The following is a 20,933-nucleotide window of genomic DNA, read 5'->3' as shown; positions in this document are numbered from 1 at the left end:
GTTGTTCGCATATGTTTGAATAACTTTATTTCTTTTACTTTGTCCTTTTTTTCTTCTTATATTCGAAGTAGCACTTTTATCATAATGTCTTCAAATTACAAAGTATCTACGTTAACTGAGTTAAACAAAAATAATTAAAAAAATAATGAAGGTAGTATGAAAAGAAAATTCGTTTAAAAAAAAAATTAACTTTTTGTGATTAAGCAATTACTTTGACTAATGTTTTTTATTTATACATAAGAATAAATATAGTCTTATGAGTACTTTTTGAATTTGTCTCAATGAATAGTTTATTAATATTCATGTTACATAATTTACTTGTTGATAATTAAAAAAATTATTAGTCAAAGTATTGCATTGACATACGTGCATAAGGGAAACGTTTCATACAATAAACACCAAGGGATTATTATTTAGAAAATTTTATAGAATATAGACCTTTATCACACTTTTTATACCCCTCCGTATTTTATTACTTGCTCCATTTCTCTTGGGCACGTATGCCGATGCAAATCTTTGGTCAATAATATCTTTAATTATCAATACGTGTAAATTCTAACAATTAAAAATTAATAATCTATTCATTGAAACGATTCCAATCAGTACCCACAGGACTATATTTTTTCTTATATATAAATCACAAACATTAGTTAAAGTCAGTCAAATATATAGTGTAAAATATAGAAATGAAACAAGTAATAAAATACAAAGGGAGTAAGAGAATAATTTGTAAACTTTTGCTAAATTATAAATACGGTAAAATCGTACATTGTATAGAATTTAAGCTAGTTTGAATATTAAAGAATCAAAATACGATTAAAGAAAAGAAAAAGCTGAAGAAGAGGAAAGAGGCATGATTGATTGTAGAGTGGGGCTCCGATTAGATAAGGCATCGCAGCTTCATGGCACTTAGTCACCCGCAGTACATAGTACACAACCACTTGTGTAATCTCAATTATTGCAAGTTTTACAAACTTTTCATTAAAATCAACTTTCATGAACTTATCCTTCCTCGATTTTTTATTAGATGCAATTTCTAAAAATGAAAGTTTCAATTTAAATATTCACTTTTCCTTTTAGTTAATAAATTCTCTCTTATCACAAGAGTCATCTTAATTCTTTCTCTATATCTCTTTTGACTCTAAAAATTTCATAGGAGTCCGCAATTATATAAGTAATGTAACTAAAAGAACGGAAGAAGTATAAGACAAGTTCAATTTATCCTAAAGTACTTAAAATAACCCTTATATATTACAGTATTAAAATCACTATTTTTTTTATATAACTTATGCCCTTTAAAAATACTCATAATGTATTATATTAATCATATTAGTCTTTAAAAATACACATAGAAATACAATCAAATTCATTACAAATTACTTGTAAAAGTTATCTTTAATGGGTTAAAAAATCATTATAAAAATTGTTAAAATTACCCTCAAATTGACCATCCTTTCTCTTAGCTTGGACTATTCCTACCTTGCCTACACACCTACACAGTACACATTCAATTCGTTTCCTAAATAATTGTGGAAGAAGTAGGTATTGGAATTAACTTCCAACATCACTACAAGAAAAATGCCAGATTCCGACGGATACAAAATTCCGTCGGAAATGCTATAAATTCCGGCGGATTTATATTCCGTCGGAAATTTCCGACGGAATTCCTACGGAATACAAATCCGTCGGAATATATGGGCATTCCGACGGAATTATTCGTCGGAAAATGTATATTCTGACGGAAACAAAATCCGTCGGAAGTTTCCGACGGAATATTCCGTCGAAATATTAATTTTCCGACAGAATTAAAATCCGTCGGAAATTTCCGACGGAATATTCCGTCGGAAACTTAAATTTCCGACGGAATATTTCGTCGGAAATAATTAAATAATAATAAAAAAAACAAACCCTTTAAAAAAAAAAACTCTCTTTAAAACCTAAGAAAACCCTAACCCATACACTCTTTCTCTCTCCCCGCCTCCCTTCTATTTCTCTCTCCTCTCTTCTTTCCTCTTCCCCTCTTTCTCCTTCCTTTCCTCCCTTCTCCTTTGAATTTCCGGCGCACGCAACCTTTTTCTTCCCTTCTTTCTCCTTCCTCTCCTCTTCCCTGTTTCTCTTTCCTCTTCCCCTCTTTCTTTTTTTTTTCGTTTTCTTTGGCAATCGAAGATAATTTCAAGAAATTCAATGGCAACTCATGAAAATCAAGGTTTTCATGTCAGATTCGACCATGAAAACTCTAGATGGTCGAATTTGACCTTATAAACCCAATTTCGACCTTTTTTTTTTGTTCAAATTAAGGTATGTTTCTCTTTTTTTTCTTCTAAATTTTGATTTTAATTAATTTGTTGAATTTTCTGGTTTTTTTGCAATATATGGTGTTGGTGAAGTATGAATGTTTTTTATGTTTTTTTTTGTGTTTTTGGTGGTTGTTTTGGTGGTGGTGAGGTGGGTTTCGGTGTTCTTTTGGGTGGTTTCGGTGGTGGTGAGGTGGGTTTCGGTGTTCTTTTGGGTGGTTTCGGTTAGGTGGGGAGGTGGGTTAAGATGTTCCTCAACAAGGTAAAACATCTGCCATGGAAATGTGCTTGATTGAATGTGGCAATGACATAAAAGGGTGGTCGTGGTTGGGCGGTGTTTGGGCTTGGGTCTGACACGTTGGTTGGACGGCGAGGGTTTCAGCGACTGTGGGCGGGGGTTTCGTTGCTGGTGGGGGGTGAGGGTGGGGGATGGTGGTGGCTTGGTGGGTGGGCAATGGGCGATGGCTGGTGACGAGGATGGCAGGAGGCAGGGCAGGGGGCAGGGGGTGGTGGGCTGGGGGCAGGGCAGAGGGTAGGTGGGTTAAGGTGGTAGGGGGTAGGGGCAGGGGGTAGGTGGCAGGGGGCAGGGGGTGGTGGGCTGGGCTGGTGGTGGTAGGGGTTGGCTTTTTTTTTTTTTTTTTTGTATTCAATTTTCCGATGGAAATTTCCGTCGGAAACAGTATATTCCGACGGAAATTTTCGTCGGAATATTCCCCTTCCGACGGAATATTCCGTCGGAATCCACTTCAGCAACGACGGAAAATTCCGTCGGAACTTTGCGACGAAATTTCGGTTAAAGTCAAAACCAGCTTCGACAGAACGAATTCCGTCGGAAAAGTGGCTTCCGACGGAATTTCCCTCGGAAAACGTCGAATTTCCGACAAGGGCTGTTCCGAGAGACCGTTTCCGACGGAATTCCGTCGGTATGCCGTTTTCCGACGGATTTTCCCCTGTTTCCGACGGAAAAAGTCTGTCGGAATTCAGCTGTTTTCTTGTAGTGCATAATAATGTTTCCTATAAAATTTGTGGAAGTAGTCAAGTAGGTGTTGGAATTAATTTCCAACAATAATGTTAGTTGTAAAAAAAAAAAAAAAGTATTAATGTTATGTATGTGGTTTTATCCCACATGAATAGAACAAGAAAGAAATGAAGTGTTTATATACTACCTCTGGTTCTTGTTACTCGCAACAAAAAGGTGTTTTGTGGACTCCTAGACAAAAGATCTTAAGTGTAGTTAGTGAAAAATAAGGGCATATATTTAAGTATTAATCAAACCAAAAAAAAAAACAACTAAAATTAAACTAAATAACCTACCGCCACTAGCACCACCCAGCACACCGAAACCACCAACCACCACCACCCAGCAGCACGGAAACCACCTAGCACCACCACCCAACACCACCATTCAATGAGTTGAGAATGAGAAGATGGAATAATTAGAATTATGGTCGAATTATTACTGTGTAATATTAATTATAATGAGCTCCACTTTTTACTGGCCGGGGCTCACTTGTGAAGTCACTTTCGAATACAAATCAAAAATTTCCAGTTGGTTTCCATGAAATAGAATAGAATGAACAACACAAAGTAAAGTTATGAAATAATTGAATCATACGAAGTTTTTGCATAGTATGACTGTTCGAATTAATCTGCATATCATCAATTTTAACTAAATATTTTACATTGTATGACTGTCATATTTTCAAATAGGTGTAATATAGTATTAGTTGGTAAAATAGTCATAACCTTAAAAAAAAAAATAAGTTAGTAAAAATAGTCAAGTTACTCTGTACTTTCATAATAGTTACATCACTTTTACCTTGCACGTGTGCTAAATGCTAATGAGCTTGATATACTTTAAATATCTTTAATTAAATTTCAATAAAAATCATAAAAATACACAAGTATATTTTTATCATATACTACACATAGATTAACCCAAAATCAATTAGTTAACAGTTTTTAATGTTACATATTAGTCAAGGTCAAAGTTAATATGAAAAAGTAATGTAAAAGTCTTACTTCCTCCATTTCTTTTTTATATTCTCATTTTGACTATGCATGGTCCTTAAGATGATCCTTTTACCATAAATATTTTTAGTTACATATTACCAAAAATTATTAAGTCTTGATATTATAAAACTACATATCGAAACAAATTTAACAATATAACACATGACTATATAATAAGACTATAAAAAGAAACGAGAGAAGTATAATGAAATTATGAAGTGAGGAATGGAGAAAGTAATAAACAGTGGAAAAAGTTAAACCATTTTCCTTTAACAAGGGGAAAAAAAAAGGTTAAGCCTATGTATTACGGAGTACTCCAAATGAGATAAAGAAAGTACAATCATGTGATTCATGTCCAACAATAATCAATTATCTTGCGTCAAAAAAAAAAAAAAAAAAAAAAAAAAAAAAAACAATTATCTTTTAACTTCAAGTAAAATGTTTAGTGGTTGGTGGCCCTGACTTGTGCTCAGAGTCCACAAATCCACAATGAAAAGAAATCAATTCTATTGGTATTTTTTGATGTCCCAAAGCAAGATTAGGTTTATTTAGCCAAGTGCAGAGATTTACTACTCCGTACTATTTAGCCACGTAGGTAGCTATCATCAAGTATAAACATGGAGATAAAGGCAATCAAAGATGATATATACCTTTAAAAGGACTCGTATGTTTCGTGGAAACCCTTGTTTTCACACTTGACAAGTAACAAGTAATACTAAACCAAAAATGCAAACATTATAAGAGATAATGATCCAAAAGACAATGATATGATTTAATAAATCTTTCTTCTTTGTATACTTGCATTTCTACCAATAATCATATTATTGACATTTGGGAGTGGGTTAACATCCACAACGTGTTCTACTAATGACATTTGACATTTAGAATAGTGCTGCAAGAATATGAGTAGAATGCAAACCTTCTCAGAGGTTATTAAATTACACAGTAGAAATTTCTAGCACTGCAAAATAGGTGACTATATATATGAGATGAATGTAAAGTGGCCAGTGGAGCGAAGCGGGTTTAGGTGGGTTAGGCCGTGGGTTTGTGACCTAGGATTGGGTTGGATAAGAAATTGGGCTGGACCAGTTAACATGCCTTTCAAGGGCCTGTTTGGAGCTTCATGCATACTTAGCGTTTTTGTCAATATAGAAATGTTTTACCAAAGAAGGCCAAGCCAAACCAGCTGGGCTTATGTGGGCCAGTTAGTGCCAGGCTGATTTCACAAGGCTAGGCCCATGACCCACTTACTAGCCTTTCTGGGCCCTCGTTGGGCCAGGTCTTAGCAACAGACTGGGTCAGGTGATCTGAGAACATCAGAGACCTCTGGCCACCTCCGGCTCCAGCTAGAATATAATGCTCCGAAAACTCAAAACTAAACCACAATTCAGAAGCAAGGTAAAAAATTTTGAGGGAAACAAACAAAAAAACAACTCTGCACTTGTGTGGGATAAAGAGAGTAAAAGTGTGAAGCTCCTAGAGTCCAGGACACTTGTTTCTGAGGGCACCTTTAGCAAGCGATGATGGTCGGAGATTAACGGCGTGTTTGGATTGAAGGAAATGGAGGGAAAGGAAGGGAAGAGAAATGGAGAGATGGAGTATCTTTCATTTAGATAACAAATGAGGACAGAAGGAAATTGGAGGGGAGAAAAATGGAGGTATTAAACTATAGGAAATTGATCCCTCCAACAATTGAGAGATTTGGAAGGAAAACTCACCATTCTTCCCTCCCCTCCTCTTCTCCTCCCTCCCCTTCGTTTCCCTCCCCTTTCTTTATCCAAACACACTGTAAAGGCTTGTTGAACCTTTAGCTGCAAGAAAAATGCAAGGAATGATTAAATTATTTTTTGACGAAGCAGCCATTTTGATTGTGAAAGAGCATTTCGTTTTTTGTCTATCACGTTGCGTTGTCCATGATACGAATGCACCTCACAACCTATCAATACTGAATTAGAAGTATTTCATTTTGTTTTATAAGCATTTTTTTTCCCTTTTTGCTCCTTAATTAATGACTAATATCTAAAACCAACTTAAAGAAAATCCTTGGCTTGTTGTTTTGGCAACTCACTCTTTCAAATAGTCTTGCATTCTGGACTTCAATAGAAAGCTTCAACTTCTGGTCCTCCATATCTTTCAGAAATGCTAGCAAGTTTGCATGATAGACCTCACACTGCTTATTTGTATTCAACAAACAATTCCGCTGTCAATTGCGGAATTTTCTTAGCCTTTTGTACCATAACAATTCATTAGTAAACTATCAGCAAAAGACAAGAAAGTAACATCATATTCTCGCAGCATTATTCTAAATGTCAAATGTCATTAGTTAATAATTGGTGCAGTGCTGCATTCACAAAAAAAAAAAAAAAAAAAGCTTGCTTTCCACTGCACATTGATAGTAAGATAACATTCAAAATCATAATAAGCAAGCCAGTAAGCAATGATGCTTTTGCACTGTAATGCAATTTAATCACAAGCAGCAATTCAACATGGTCATTACATTTGGACAAAGCAGGCAGATACAGATTAAGAAAGAAGACATTGAGTTAAAATGATCTATATTTCACAAATGCAAAAGTAGCAGATGTGTTACTTCGTACTTCCTCCGTTCTATTAATATTGCAACAATGGACTTTTTGCACTATTCATCACTCTTGTTTGACCATATAATATGATTTATACGTTAAGCAAAATATAGTCATGTGGGATCTTGTTGGTTTCGTCTCATAAAATACTTTCACAATATCAACTTTTTATAATTTTTACTCTTACACAATTATAGATATTTAGCATATAAAATGTGCTTTGGAATGCGTAATTTCATCCTTGTTGCAATATTAATAGAACGGAGGAAGTATATGACTGTGGGTCTATATACACTTTCAACAGCAAAAACCAATAAAAAAAAAATTCTAACCTAAAGTAACTGCAGCAAATTGCTAAAGATGTTTATAAAACTACTTTACAGCAATAATTTTCATTCCTGCAGCATGTTATGCACCCAAGCCCTTCATTTGACATATCGGGCATGTATTTTTTGATGATGAACCACTGTTTGATACACCTGGTATGGAACTCATGACCACAATTCAACTCTCCAATTTCTTCTCCTTGAGCATACTCTTCCTGTCATGATAACGTTTCAAGTCAATAAACAAAAAAGGAAAGGAAAAGAGGGTAGGTTAACCCTTGAAAGTTAGAAATGTGAAGAATTCAATTAATCAATCAAAACTTTAATTCCATAAATAAAGTCCGCTACATGAAAAATTGAATTCTTAAAAGAATATAAGTTGATTGCTTGAAAGATTATTAGTTATGTCACACTGCAAGTTTTTGTTATCCAATAAAGTCTTAGTATTGAAGATGTTTCATTAAAAAACAGTAATAATCATGCCTTAGTCGTATTATGTAATTAAATGAGGGGAGAATTGGTCATTCAATAAACAAGATGAAGGAAAAAGTTCTTATAGAACTAGTTGAACAATAAACTTAATTTGAAGATTAGCAACTATAGATTCCTCAAGAGAAGGGATCATCAATGTCATTTTGCATCATTATTCACCCTAGTTCATGGTGTATTGGCTATTAGACTATTAGTCAAAGGTTGTGTTGGTGGGTGTTATCGAGAATTATTTAGACAAATTTTTTCTAATTGTAGTATCTAGTTTTTTTGGGAAGCTCAAATACAAATATATACTTGGTATGTAATTATGGGGAAAATACAAAAAAGGATCTTGCTAATGAGTGTCTTATGGGGTGTTTGATAATTAATTAATATATCACCTAAAATACTACAGAGTATAGTATTAAATTTGAAATGTATGTCAAAATTACGAATCAATCAGTGTAATTAAATTTATTTTATTATAATAATTTCACCAAAGACGCTTATTAGCTTTTGCCTTATAACATTACTCGTCGACGTCGTAGTACTCTAAAATGTCCAAATCCTTCTAGACACACATGCCCGAAACCTCTTTCTCAACCACCTTCCTTTTCAGTCAATCTTGCGCAACAAATCATCTTAGAATCTTCTTCAACTCTTCCCCCAAATCAAAAACCCTAGAAAAACCCTTCCCATTCTCTCTCCTCCTTCAAGCTTCAACGATGGCGTCCACTGGTAGATTCCGCCAAATCCTGAAGAAATACGGCAAAGTCGGCTTAGGAGTCCACTTCTCCGTCTCAGCTGCCTCCATTTCCGGCCTTTACGTCGCCATCAAAAACAACGTTGACGTCGAAGCTCTCCTCCATAAAGTCGGCATGGGCGGCGTCAACACCAACGAACAACCGCAAATCCCAGAAAACGACCCCGAATTGATCGCCGACATTCCCTCTGCATCGCCGTCTCCGCCGCCGGAGAAGACGAGGAATCGTACGGCTGAGCTCGCGGCGTCTAGTGGCGGCGCTTTTGCTCTTGCTTTGCTCTGTAACAAAGCTTTGTTTCCAATTAGGGTTCCGATTACAATTGCTCTTACTCCTCCTATTGCTAGGTTTTTGGCTCGTCGGAATCTTATTAGAAGTGTATGATCTTATATCTCGTACTATTTTACTTACTTTTTTTGCTGATTACACAGATTTTAGTTCTTGGGAGGAATTTGATCATGATCTCTTCTTTTGATTTTGGATTGCTGTGATTGCGGTTGGTTATTTGTTACTTCTGCTACATGCCCTCCAAGTTAATTTGATCAATAAAAAAATGATTTTTATTTTTTGTCATTGCTTCAACCTTAGTGTAGTATTTCTATTGATTTGTGCATTGATGATTTATGTTGTGAAACATGGAATTGTCTTTAATTTTTATATCGTATATTGTATAGTAGTAGACAGTCATTGTGATCAAATCAAGGGTATGATTGGAATTAGTCTTGTTGTGGAGGCAAGGTTGCGTACATTTGATCTCCGTTGTTACAATTAGGGTGGGAGGCATTGGAACAATGTTGATGTTTATTTACCGTGGAACATGAATTTGGGGCATTGATTTCATGGTGAAGAAGATCCTTGAGGAGAAATTGATTTTAGTTGAATCGAGGAGATTTAGAAAAGCAGTCTAAGTGTAGTATTACTAATGATTTTTGGAACATGAAATTGTCTTGAAAGTTTATCTATTGTATAGTAGTAGATGGTGGTTGTTATCAAGGATCTGTTTGGATTGGAATGGAATTAGTCCTGTTGTGGAGGTAAGGTCACATATATTTGATCTCCCTTATTATGGATAGGGTGGGAGGAACAGGGGAAATGTTGATGAAGAAGATCTTTGAGGAAAATTCGATTGTAGTTGAATTATATTGGTATGTTGGGGGTGGGGATGTAGAAAATAGTTTCTTTTTCTAGAGTTTCTTTATGCTCCATATATGACATTAGTATTGTTGTTCAACTTTGATTTTTGGTCTTGTTGTAGACTATTGGGAAGGGTAAGTGCTCAAAAATTTGCTAAATGGGAGGAAGGGGAGTCATTTATTCCTGGGCTATTACTGCTATATCTGTTCTTTTAATGTACCTTGGTGGAGTAGAACATCGGTTTTGGAGAAAATAGTACATAGAGTTGAATGTGTGACTATCTTTTCAGAATGATTTGGTACTTTGCTCTTTGGCCTAATAAACCCTGCTTCAAAAGGGCAGATGACATTTCTCATCTAAGTTATGCTCGATTGGTCTTTTGCAATTGTGTCTGAGATCATTCATGAATGGTGCTTTTCTAATTATCCTAAAATTATTTTTTTCCTGGCTTTTGATTTCTTTGGCTTTGGTGGATCACCGACTACCACAAATGGCTGATGACACACAAATCATAGATACATGGTCTTTATGCCATATAGTGTTGCTTTCGAATTTAGCCTAATACTGCTTTCATTGATATGTAATAAGGGCTCTATTTCTGTGTAAAATTTTTTGTCCAACAGAGTTCATTCTACTGTTGAAACCTACTTTTGATATGCACGCACCACTAGATGCTTCATGTTAATTCAGTGATATTGGGGTTCATGGAAGTTACTGCATTCCAATGTGAATAGTGTGATCTTCTCAGACCTCTCCTTAACATTTCAGGGGACCTAAACTCATTGACTGATGCAACTTACCATTATCTTTTTTTGATGGCCTCGTAATTTATCATACCAGAGTATCCGATGAATGCAGTGAACTTGTTGATACCAGATGGCTGTAGTAAATTTAGCATTACGGTTCTTGGTAATTTTTTTTAAAAAATTCAACTTTTAAAGTAGACTTATTATTAACCATTAAAGATGGGTTAATTAGCCTTCAATTATGAAAATTATAATAATCTATACTTCCTCCGTTCCATAATAATTGACATTGATTTTTATTTTTTTTTATTTTTTTTCATAATATCAACTTTTAAAAAAAAATAAATAAATAATTCTTACTAATATTCAATTATTTAAAATTAGGATTAGATTATGTCAATTATTATAAAACGGAGCGAGTTATAGAATCTCCTGTATCTCCCAATCAAAAATCAATTGTTTCAATTTCTATCTTCTATGTCGTACTTTTTACTGACAATTTTTTGGCTTCTCGCTTACTTCTAAAGCATTTTCTTAGTTTCTTCCTTGCAACGGTGCCTCAGAAATTAGCAAGCAGCACAGACCTGAACCTGATGGCATCTACTTGGGATTGAGGCAATTATAAACTACCGATTGCAAACACGGTTGTATACAGTTTTTTTTTTAAAAAAAAAAACAAGTTTGTAAACTGTTAATAAGCTTAATCTGTTTCAAGATCGTCCTAAAAATTGGAAGTGAATAGAACTAACACAAGGCACAAAATTAAAGTACTACTTGTAGTTTATTTCTTCAATCAATTTCGATAAAATGAGCTGACATTACAATTCTGAGAATAATAAATCTGTAAAAGAACCCGCATAAAATTTGCATGGGTAGACTTTCTTTCTTAATGTTTTTTTTGGCTTTCTTGCCATCTTGTCACTATTTTTGGTCTACCTGAATATCAACACCAGTAAACCATCATAGTTCAATACAGAAAGAACACTTCTTCAGTAAACTGCTTACCCAAGTTCATGAATGTAAAAAATGGTATGATACCCCTTCTCCCCTCCAAAAAAAAAAAGGAAAAAAAAAAACGGGGACTAAAATGCTTTCTCCATTCGATGAGAAGTGTAAGGCATTTCTGAATTCTAACCAAAGAGCAAAGAGACTACTTATCTCCTTGTCTCTCCAATACAAAAGAATCAAGGAATGTCATTAAGCAAAAGTTAGCCAGAGCCCTTGAAAATTCAATCCTGCACATTTTGGTGAGTTAGCAGTGATTATCGCTTGACTCACACAAGTTGACCCATAGAATTGCTCCCAAAAACTCGAGCTGATACCCCAAGAAGCAGCATGTAAGATAATTTGGTTAGAATAGCATCAAATAGTGCAACACCTCAAGGTATCTTACAAGCAGCACCACTGTAACAATGCTATCTTTAGAGAAAAGGACTCTAACCTGTTAGCAGGATTGAACAATTGACAGTATAGACTTTGCAAATGCAACTAAGACTGAAGCAGGTGTTCGAACTCGTGACAATCAGCTCCTATGTTATTAAAAGTTGAGATAAGTTTGGGCACAATCTTAGCCAGCATCAGCTTGAAGCCAACGGATGTGGCATTAGCTTCACTTTTTTCCGTCAACGTAGCATCCTTTGCTAGAGAACCGATCAAGTAACCTTTCATGTATGCATCACAGGCTTTCAAGATATAGTACCCACGCTGCCCAAAATGTTCTTTCACAAGATCTTCAAAATCCTAGATATTTAACAGAAGGTATACAGTAAATATTAGTTAAGCCAAACAGCAAGAATTGTTCCAATTTAAAAAAACACACGCACACATACACATACACATACACACATAATAAAGGACTACAGCATACACTTAGAAGTTCAGATTAAAGCTTTAACATTACACTTAGTTAATATATAGCTTGGAGTTGGGCACCAATGCTATTTTTGGAAAAAAGGACCCTAACCTATTGACATTCCTCCTTGTAACTTTAATCTAGGTTTTCATCATACTCTAGAATTCTTGCTTAGAAAAGCACAAATTAAAATACAAAATAACCAATTTCTAAAGGCCTCTGATTTCTTCTTTTTATAATTACATAATCTTCAAGTCTTGAGGAATCCACATCACCTCTGCCGATAACTTATACAGAATAGGCTGATACAAATTACTTCATAGATCGAGAAATAGAGATATACTCACACACTAACACACACACACACACACACACACAAATCAAAGGAGCCAAACTGATTTTTACTTAAAACTAAATTTAAATAATCAATGCTAATTTTTTTTAACAAATGTTAATTTATAAGGTAAATTGAAAAGGGCTTCACTCCTAATTCAGAATATACCTCAATGGCTCAACGCACATCTATATCAGTATAAGCAAGATGTTAACCACTAAAGATGAAGCAAAAATATATTACAAGCAAAAATGCTTGACCCTATTGAATATTTAAGTATTAAAAATGGCGATTGATAACAGACGTTAAATACTATAGGTCTATAGTAGTACTTTAACAAAATAAAGATGTTATTATGTTACCTTTGGAGGTTTCCGTATAAGATACATTATTGTCTTGCAATTAAGCAAAAAGGTATTTTCATTGTAGGACAATGAGTTTTTCTCCCCTTCAGCTGTCCCAACTTGCTTATCATATCCAGCTTCATTAAAATATGGCTTTGAGTTCAAAACTAAGCCTTGAAGGGAAACCAAAACTTGAAGAATGCTTGAGGATTGGGGATCCCAGACTTCATTTCCTCTTCCTGTCCAGGTATTCAGCAGACTAAGGCATACCTTGCCTTCTTCGTATAGATTAGGGTTTAAGCGCCAGCCACCAGAATGATAATGAGCTGACTGCAAAAGAAAAGTCGTCTTTTTTTTACACCAGAACATTGACATTCCCCACTACATTAAGAAAGTAACTTGAAAAGTTATATGAGTTATAAAATATGCCACAGAAATGCAATATACCCACCGGTGGAACATCAGGATACTCTGGAGGAAGGTGAAAATCAAAAAAGAATAGACCATCTTGATAGGGTGTTCCATAAGCCCCCACAATTACTGCTCTCAGTAGATCCATTCGATCCTCGTATACTCGTACATATATACCCTCTACAAAGGGAAACAAGGTAAGCCATTTTACTGAGAGAGCTAATTAATGGTAGATGTGCAGACCAAATACCTGGGAGGTTGTTCTGAAGAATGTTCCAATCTCGCTGCACCATCTTGAGCCACTTTCTTCCACTGTTGCCCTGCTATCGATGTCAATGAAGATACTTTAGTTGCAAAATCATGTAATATAACATAAAAATTTATTTATTTTTTTTATAAATGTGAGGAAGGTAAATATGCCATAAGTATTCTATAAAGATAACAATAATAAAATGCCAGAAATATGACAAACGGAATGGTTTAAATAATTTTTAGCCAAGCCTAATAATTTCAATTACTTTTTATCCCTACCCTAGATCCCAGCACCACACAGCCAACACCCCCCCCCCCTCCTTTCCCCTCTCACCCCCCAGGGCATCATAAATGAGAATTCATTTCTTTAAAAACTAAGACAATATTATATCCACACCAGACAAGTTCTTCAAGAGCTGAAAGTAAATCTGTAAGACTATTGAACTCTAATATATAATACGGTACATCATATCTTTATAGAACAAGTGAAGCATAAGTTTACCTGTATATTGGTACCAAGGAAAAAATGATCCAATGGATCTTTGGCAGTATCAAAGCGCTTAAAGCTGCAGGCACTACCATCAGTACATAGCACAGCATAAGGTTCATTAGCATAAGGTTCATTGGGCGTCAGATTTCCCAAGGCTTCATCCATATTTGTTAATTTTGCAGACTCAACTTCAGCAGATTCTTCACCTTTGTTTGAGCTAGTTTGTCCACTACCACTGTCAATAACACAAGGATCTTGAGTGTTAGACACGTTGCTAGATGCTCTTTCACCGGACATACATTTTGTTTCCTCTGGTTGAACGCTGGTTTCCACAGAATCGTCTGGGCCAGATGAATCCCCATCGCTTCGCCCTCTAGAGAACATATTAGATGCAAATCGGGTAACATATTCAATAGCTGCAAGAGGAAAAGTCAATGGTCCGTTGCCTGAACTTTGCTCAGCAACTACAATGTCATGTCCTGCATCAGGATTGCCTTCTGGTGTTGGTTCCTAAAACAACATATGCCGACATTAATTAGCTATATTACGGATGCAACAAAATTTGCAAAACACTGCATCAACTATCTTCAATTGAGAACAACTGAAGTGATATAGCACAAAACGGACATATAGGATACAGCCAAAGCAGATAATATAATATAAAAAGAGCTAATTATTTTATAAAACATATACTTCTCCGTCCCCCTAACATTGCAGCAATTGTCATTTAAAGAAGTTTGTTAGTTTGTTACTCCATTCGAAAATCAATGTCACACTGTCCTGACACCTCTTATTCAAATAGTTCAACATGATTTAAGCAAAACACCAATTGTAACAATTGCATTTCCATGTTCTTTCCAACACCAAATTTAGGTGAGTATAGGTTGGGAAATTCAATTACAATGACAACAAATATTCGTAGAAAAGCTGACAACTTATCCAAACAATCCCAAGTAGTATACACAGCTCTTTCAAAAAAAAAAAAAATAGTATACACCACTGTCATTTTCCACTGGAGGGGTATGCAAGTAATGCAACTGTACAAGCACTCTAATCCAATCAATATTCATGTGACATATAGCTATGTGCAGAGTCCTTTTATTATCTCCCTTCTGATTTCCTTTCTAAAAGAATGGTGTAAAGTAAATTCCCCCACTAACCTAGCTTGTCTCTTGTCTACCTTCCTACTTGTCTCTTCCCCTGTCCACTTTCCATCTCCATCTTTCACTCCTAATCTTTTGGCACATGTAGTAACAGTTCTTTTTACTTCATATCTTTCTAAAAATCAGGAAAACTGCAGTAACAACCATGTACCGGATGGAGCAACCATAAATAGAGCAGTGGAATAGATATGGAAATTGAAAAAAAAAAGCCCAAAATACGGACCATGTAAGTCAAATACTCACATTTGCTTATTTCAGTATATGAACCCACTTAAAATATCATAGGACTATTAACTTACATAATGACATGCTGTTACGTTTTTTTTTTTTTTTTTTCTTATTATTATACTCTAAATAATTGCTATCCTATATTGTAATGCAAGAAAATTCACAAGGTGATATTGCATCATAATATGCATCTAGAATCTACCAATATCCCATTTATAAATTCATTATCATTTTCCCCATAAAATAAGAAACATAGGGAATTAATCAAATACACACAATTGGCATATCACAAATTTTTATATGTGGCTGGCCACACCTTGTGGCCAGCTATAATGGGGGTTACTTCATAAGTGTTATAGGGGTTACTTGGTTAGTGTTACAGGTGTTACTTTGTCAGTGTTATAGAGGTTATTTGGTCAGTATTACAGGGTTACTCAGTTAGTGTTGGGTTACTTTGTTCTTTTACAACCGGCCACACGGTGTGGCCAGCCACACACAAGACGGATTGTAGGCACATATGGTATAAACTAGACATTGCAATTGAAAAGGAAAGTAGAACCTTTTCTGAATTATCAAGAGCATCTTTTTCATCATCCTCAACTGTTTCCCAGCTAGCAGCATCATCACTAATCTCACTCCCAGCACCAATAGATTCATCATCATCTCGACCAACAACATACACTGCTTGAGGGCCAACCTGAAACCAAGCTAAAAGAAAATATTAATCAAGGATCGGGGAAGCAATTTGATAGAATATTTGCACACAAAATAACTTTCTAACATTAAAAATAAACATATGATCAGTGTTCAGTGTGGTGGTAAAGTACCGTAGAAATCATTCCATCAGCCCATGTTACTTCAATATCACCATTTTTTAGGCCGGTAATATTCCCAACCCATGATAGATTTGAGAGTTCATTACAAGCTGCCTCATCAGATGCATCCCCTTCTTTAGCGTTAGCAAGTGTAGCGGACTCTCTAGGGTCAGGACATTCCGCCTCCGTTGCCATGAAAGCTGGGGACAAGCGAACAACTACATCTCCATAACAATAATCATAATCAGGATGCCCTTCGAGTACATAAACACTGACAACTTCCTCATTTTCAAATTCCCGGGGTTCTTCTGGTCGGGTAACCTGTTTTAACCATTTCACACAAGCTGTCTTCTCCTTAGCATCAACACTTTTGACAACCCCCACACGTCTTATTTCAGAGGTCTCTTCACCATCATCAGCAGCTTTCTCCACCACATATTGTTCAGCAATAAAGTCGTGATCACCTGGGCTTTCAATTGGAATCAACAATGTGGAGTCTAATCCCCGCTGTACAGTTCCATCTTGCCACGCAACATCTACTCTTGTCTTAGTATTAACAATCAAAAGAGCTCTTTCATAAGTCTCTTCCTTTTTCCGGACCTTCTTATCCCTCTTAACCACAACTTTACGAAGTTTCTTTCGATGAATTTGCCAACTTTCATGGGCCGTGTCCCTAGAACTTGATTTTGGAGACAAGTTGTTTTGAGTATTTTCATCAATATTCTCTGATAAGCCTGCCTCATCATGATCCATCGATTCAATATGTACATTCAAATCCTCTGGTATGACTTCATCTGCATCAGACTCTGGATGACCAGATTCAGATTCATGAAGTCGCAACTTAGACAAATTTTTATCCAAAGGTATAGAGGAAGAAGATGTAAGGGCTGGAAGAAAACACCAGTCACCCAGCTGCCAATTAGCATGAGTAAAACAAGATAACACTTTTAGGTTTTTAGGATTCTGCTCTTCTGCTGGAGAAGTGGAAGAATCAGGACCATAGCCAGCTGAAGCTATCCAATGAACATATACCGACCCAACTGTGACCTTAATGACAGTACCCTCAAGCCGGTTAGCTTTCCATGAACCGGATAACCATCGAGCATTCTTGAAAACCGAGGAGGAGCTTGCCCTAACACGCTGACCAGGATGATATGGACAGTGCCCATCTTCAAGCAAGTTCTTTGCAATTGGTCTTAGCCGCAGAGGCTCAGCTCCCGTGACTTTACAAATAGAACCATCATTAAATAAAACAGTCACATTATCAAGAACATCATCAACTCTACCCAGCCATGGACCAGAAACTACATAGTCACTAACAACAATATCCCTCACACGCATCAAATCCCTGGAAGATACATCATTGAAAACAGTTCCATCATGGGATAGAAAATCAACAGTTATATTTACATCCACCACAAGGCCTACTTGCCCAGTGGGGTCCAAGGCAGAGGCTACATAATCACCATGTAAGAAACCCCTATCTACAACTGTCAATTCGTTTCGATGATTTGTGTTCTCCGAGTCATCCATCCACAACACACGGACCTGGTCTCCAGTAAGTTGCTCTCTTTTGTCATGGCCAGAACTTCTGTTATCATCACTGCTCTCATTACCATCCCCATCATCTCCATCATTCTCAACATTATCCTCCTCCTTTACCTCCTCACATACCCCATCCCCTTCCTCCTCCTTTACCTCCCTGCGTACCCCATCCCCTTCCTCCTCACCTTCCTCTTCTCCCTTATCATCTTCATCCGACTGATCTGAATCATCAGTAATATCACTATCCGAGTCTGAGTCTGAATCACCAGCAACTTCAGTCACAACACCAATCATACTCCCATCCCTACACCTCACAACATCTTGTCTATAAATATGTTTCTCGTTTGGTATTTTATCTATAACCAGATTACTATCGTTTTTTGCATCACGATTAGAGCTAACTTCTGCACTAACACCCTCACTTGATAAAGAATCACCACTCACACTTGTCATGCCCTCAATAGCAATTGAGGCGTCATGTTGATCAGTTGTCATCTAAGAAACAACCAAAGAACACAATAAGACTACTATGATAAATCTAAAAGAAAAAACAGAAATTAAAAATAGAACTCTTTTGCCAATGGTCAATATACCCAGCTTTCGCTCCTACTTTGAAAACCCGACATAGAAACTATATAAGAAACAATAAGCCGAGTCAATGGCTCCAAAACTATATACCAAACTCAGCTACAACTATTTATCTAGGTCCAGCAAAATGAATATAGACTTTCCTAAGGCATACCAATTATACCCAACATCAGAAAGATAAACCCAATCAATAATCTTTGTAAAATACAAAATTCATCAATAATAAAACCCTAAAATAGCAAAAAATAATCAAAAATCAGCTCAAACAACGAACATTCTTAAGCCGCCATTAGAGATACAATGCTAAAGATCGAAAAAAACCCATCAAATTCATTGTATTAATGCAAGAAAAATTGAAGCACGTAAAATAACAAAGATGATATTAACAAACCAATTAAATCTTGAATTAACAATAATATGAATTAAACAAGACGAAGTTACCTGAAAAATCGGAGGATTTTGCCAGAAAAAAAAATTAAAAGACAAAAAAGTTAAAGGGTTCAATCAAAATAAATTATACGTTGAAATGAATGGCTCTTTAATTGTTCAAATTTTTGATCGCAGGTACAAATTGTGAAAGAGAGAGAAAGAAAGACAGAAAACGAAACGTTTTTATATGGAAGTTCAGAAAATGGAATGACTTGAAGGGAGCTGAAATGTTCTTCCTTGTTAGGGTTCTAATTGTACTTTCACCGCCATTTACCAAAGGGGAATATTTGTGAATAATAATATGGAGTAGAATATAATCTAGGGTGCTTTGGAAAGAAACCTGTACACGGATTGGTCGGGTCGAGTTCTAGTTATGAGTTGACGGTTGTTTATGATGATATAATAATATTCAATGTCCTATTTACTTTGTAGTCATGTTTAATATTTGTTGTACTTTATCAAACCTAATTGAGTTTATCTCAAATAGTCCAATAGTTGGTTCGTTTACTCGAATAGCTAAATACGATTTATGGAAAGTCTTTGATTGGTCAATAAGGTTCATTTCTTTTAGTTCAGGTTTTTGTATTCATTTTATCATTGGATAAGCTAACATATAACCGACTTTAAGCAATTGTAATGCCCTTTAATTCAACTTACTTCTTGGAGCTAAAATGAGGAGTTTTGTTCAACACATAAGTTTTTTGAATCAAATACTAGCTTCATCTTCCAACTATCAATCGAGAGTTTAGGTTTGATATTTGGGAAGCTGCTTTATTACTATTGTATCCAAACAATAACACATAAAATGTGAAGGTTTCCACTATTTAGAAAGATGCATAATAAGAAACATATTTAATACTAAAAATGCAGTATTAGTTATCAAAACCTTCACCCTAATGAAGTAATAATGTCGTATTATGCCTAAATTTTCAAGTTAATTGATTTTGTTTTAAATTCGAGTTGATTTTCATGTGGCTCACAAATCTCAAGTTGTGGGCATAGTACATATATTTCAAAGGACATATTATGTTGTGTTTCAAGCATATCACAACCGTTAATTTGTTAGTTAGAGTGTTTACATCATATAATATAGGAATGAAATTATAATTGGGAACATATGGGTGGGATGTTATGTGCAATTCATTGAAAAGAATCATAAAAAAATCGTGACCTTCCCAAACAGGTAGGTCAAACTTCATATTACATGGCTTGTAATATTAATTTTGTGTATAATAATGTTTAGATGTGGCTTGATGTGTAAGCATATAAAATGATATATTCTGTTGTTCAAGCAAAGAAATGGGATGTTCCTACTTGAAAATACGAGGGGAAAAAGAACATTTTCTTGGATGAGGAAAGGAACTCTTGTTTGCTAGGGCAAGTAATGTAATTCTATCACGATTCTAGCCACAAAAATTGTGAGAGAAAAACTATTGTAATAACCAATTTTGTTTAAAAAATGTTACAACAACTCATTCCATTTTTATGTCCAAATCCGAAGTCCATATTATAGAAGATAGAAAACTAATCAAAGATTTTAAGGAAATTGATTAATGATTTGATGATGACCCTATCTCGATTTTCAGTGAGCAAAATTTGACATCTATATTCAATGTATAAATGTAGCATTCTCTTGAATACATATATACATAGTTCCATATCAACCCTGACCATTTAATGAAGTAGTCAATATCAAATTCAAAACGTCATACTTGTATAAGGTAACACCAAGAATTAACAAAGCCCAAAGATTTATATGATTCAACTTGGCAATTTTTTGGTGATAAATAATTGAAAACAACACAACTATTTGGGACTCGATAATATTATTTGTAAATTATATCTTAGGCAATGTCAAGCATTAGGGTTAGTTTATTGGGGGTTTAGAGTAGAGTGTGGAGATGAGTCTCATTCCAGACTCATGCGTTAATGTAATAAAAGACTCATGTGAGTCTTGGAGTGAGTTTGAAAAACAGAAACTCATCTCTAGACTTTGCATGGGAGACAAAGTGCTGCAATAATTGCTCATGAGCCAATCAATACTTGCCACCTCACCTAACAAAGTTTATGGCAATTCAATTCCAAGATTCCCAACGGCTACTTGCATGTAATTTGAACTACTTCCAACTGTTATATTGCAACGGCTAAAAATTAA

General features: G+C 35.4%; 2 protein-coding genes across 3 annotated transcripts; one reads left to right on the top strand and one right to left on the bottom strand.

Annotated features, from left to right (window-relative positions):
• The first annotated feature begins 8,185 nt into the window (after positions 1–8,185).
• LOC110718516 lies at positions 8,186–9,020 on the top strand. The gene has a single exon (XM_021897360.1). It carries the CDS (start codon positions 8,268–8,270, stop codon positions 8,829–8,831), a length of 564 nt encoding a protein of 187 aa, XP_021753052.1. The 5' UTR covers positions 8,186–8,267; the 3' UTR covers positions 8,832–9,020.
• Positions 9,021–10,995: 1,975 nt separating this feature from the next.
• On the bottom strand, positions 10,996–19,069 carry LOC110718515 (probable ubiquitin-conjugating enzyme E2 23). 2 transcript variants are annotated; one of them, XM_021897358.1, is made up of 9 exons: positions 18,791–19,069; positions 16,229–18,256; positions 15,961–16,098; positions 14,023–14,520; positions 13,519–13,591; positions 13,309–13,448; positions 12,876–13,187; positions 11,769–12,067; positions 10,996–11,642 (listed from the first exon to the last, which is right to left on the bottom strand). In XM_021897358.1, exons 2-8 carry the CDS (start codon positions 18,254–18,256, stop codon positions 11,816–11,818), a joined length of 3,441 nt encoding a protein of 1,146 aa, XP_021753050.1. In that variant the 5' UTR covers positions 18,791–19,069; the 3' UTR covers positions 10,996–11,642; positions 11,769–11,815. The 2 variants fall into 2 exon arrangements, with proteins under 2 accessions (XP_021753050.1, XP_021753051.1); XM_021897359.1 differs by having other exon boundaries at positions 13,519–13,588.
• Positions 19,070–20,933: the final 1,864 nt, after the last annotated feature.

This window comes from Chenopodium quinoa, unplaced genomic scaffold (assembly GCF_001683475.1).
Source record: "Chenopodium quinoa cultivar QQ74 unplaced genomic scaffold, ASM168347v1, whole genome shotgun sequence".
Classification (NCBI taxonomy): Eukaryota; Viridiplantae; Streptophyta; class Magnoliopsida; order Caryophyllales; family Amaranthaceae; genus Chenopodium; species Chenopodium quinoa.
Note: the sequence above shows the minus strand (reverse complement) of the source record. Positions and strands in the feature narration are given on the sequence as shown.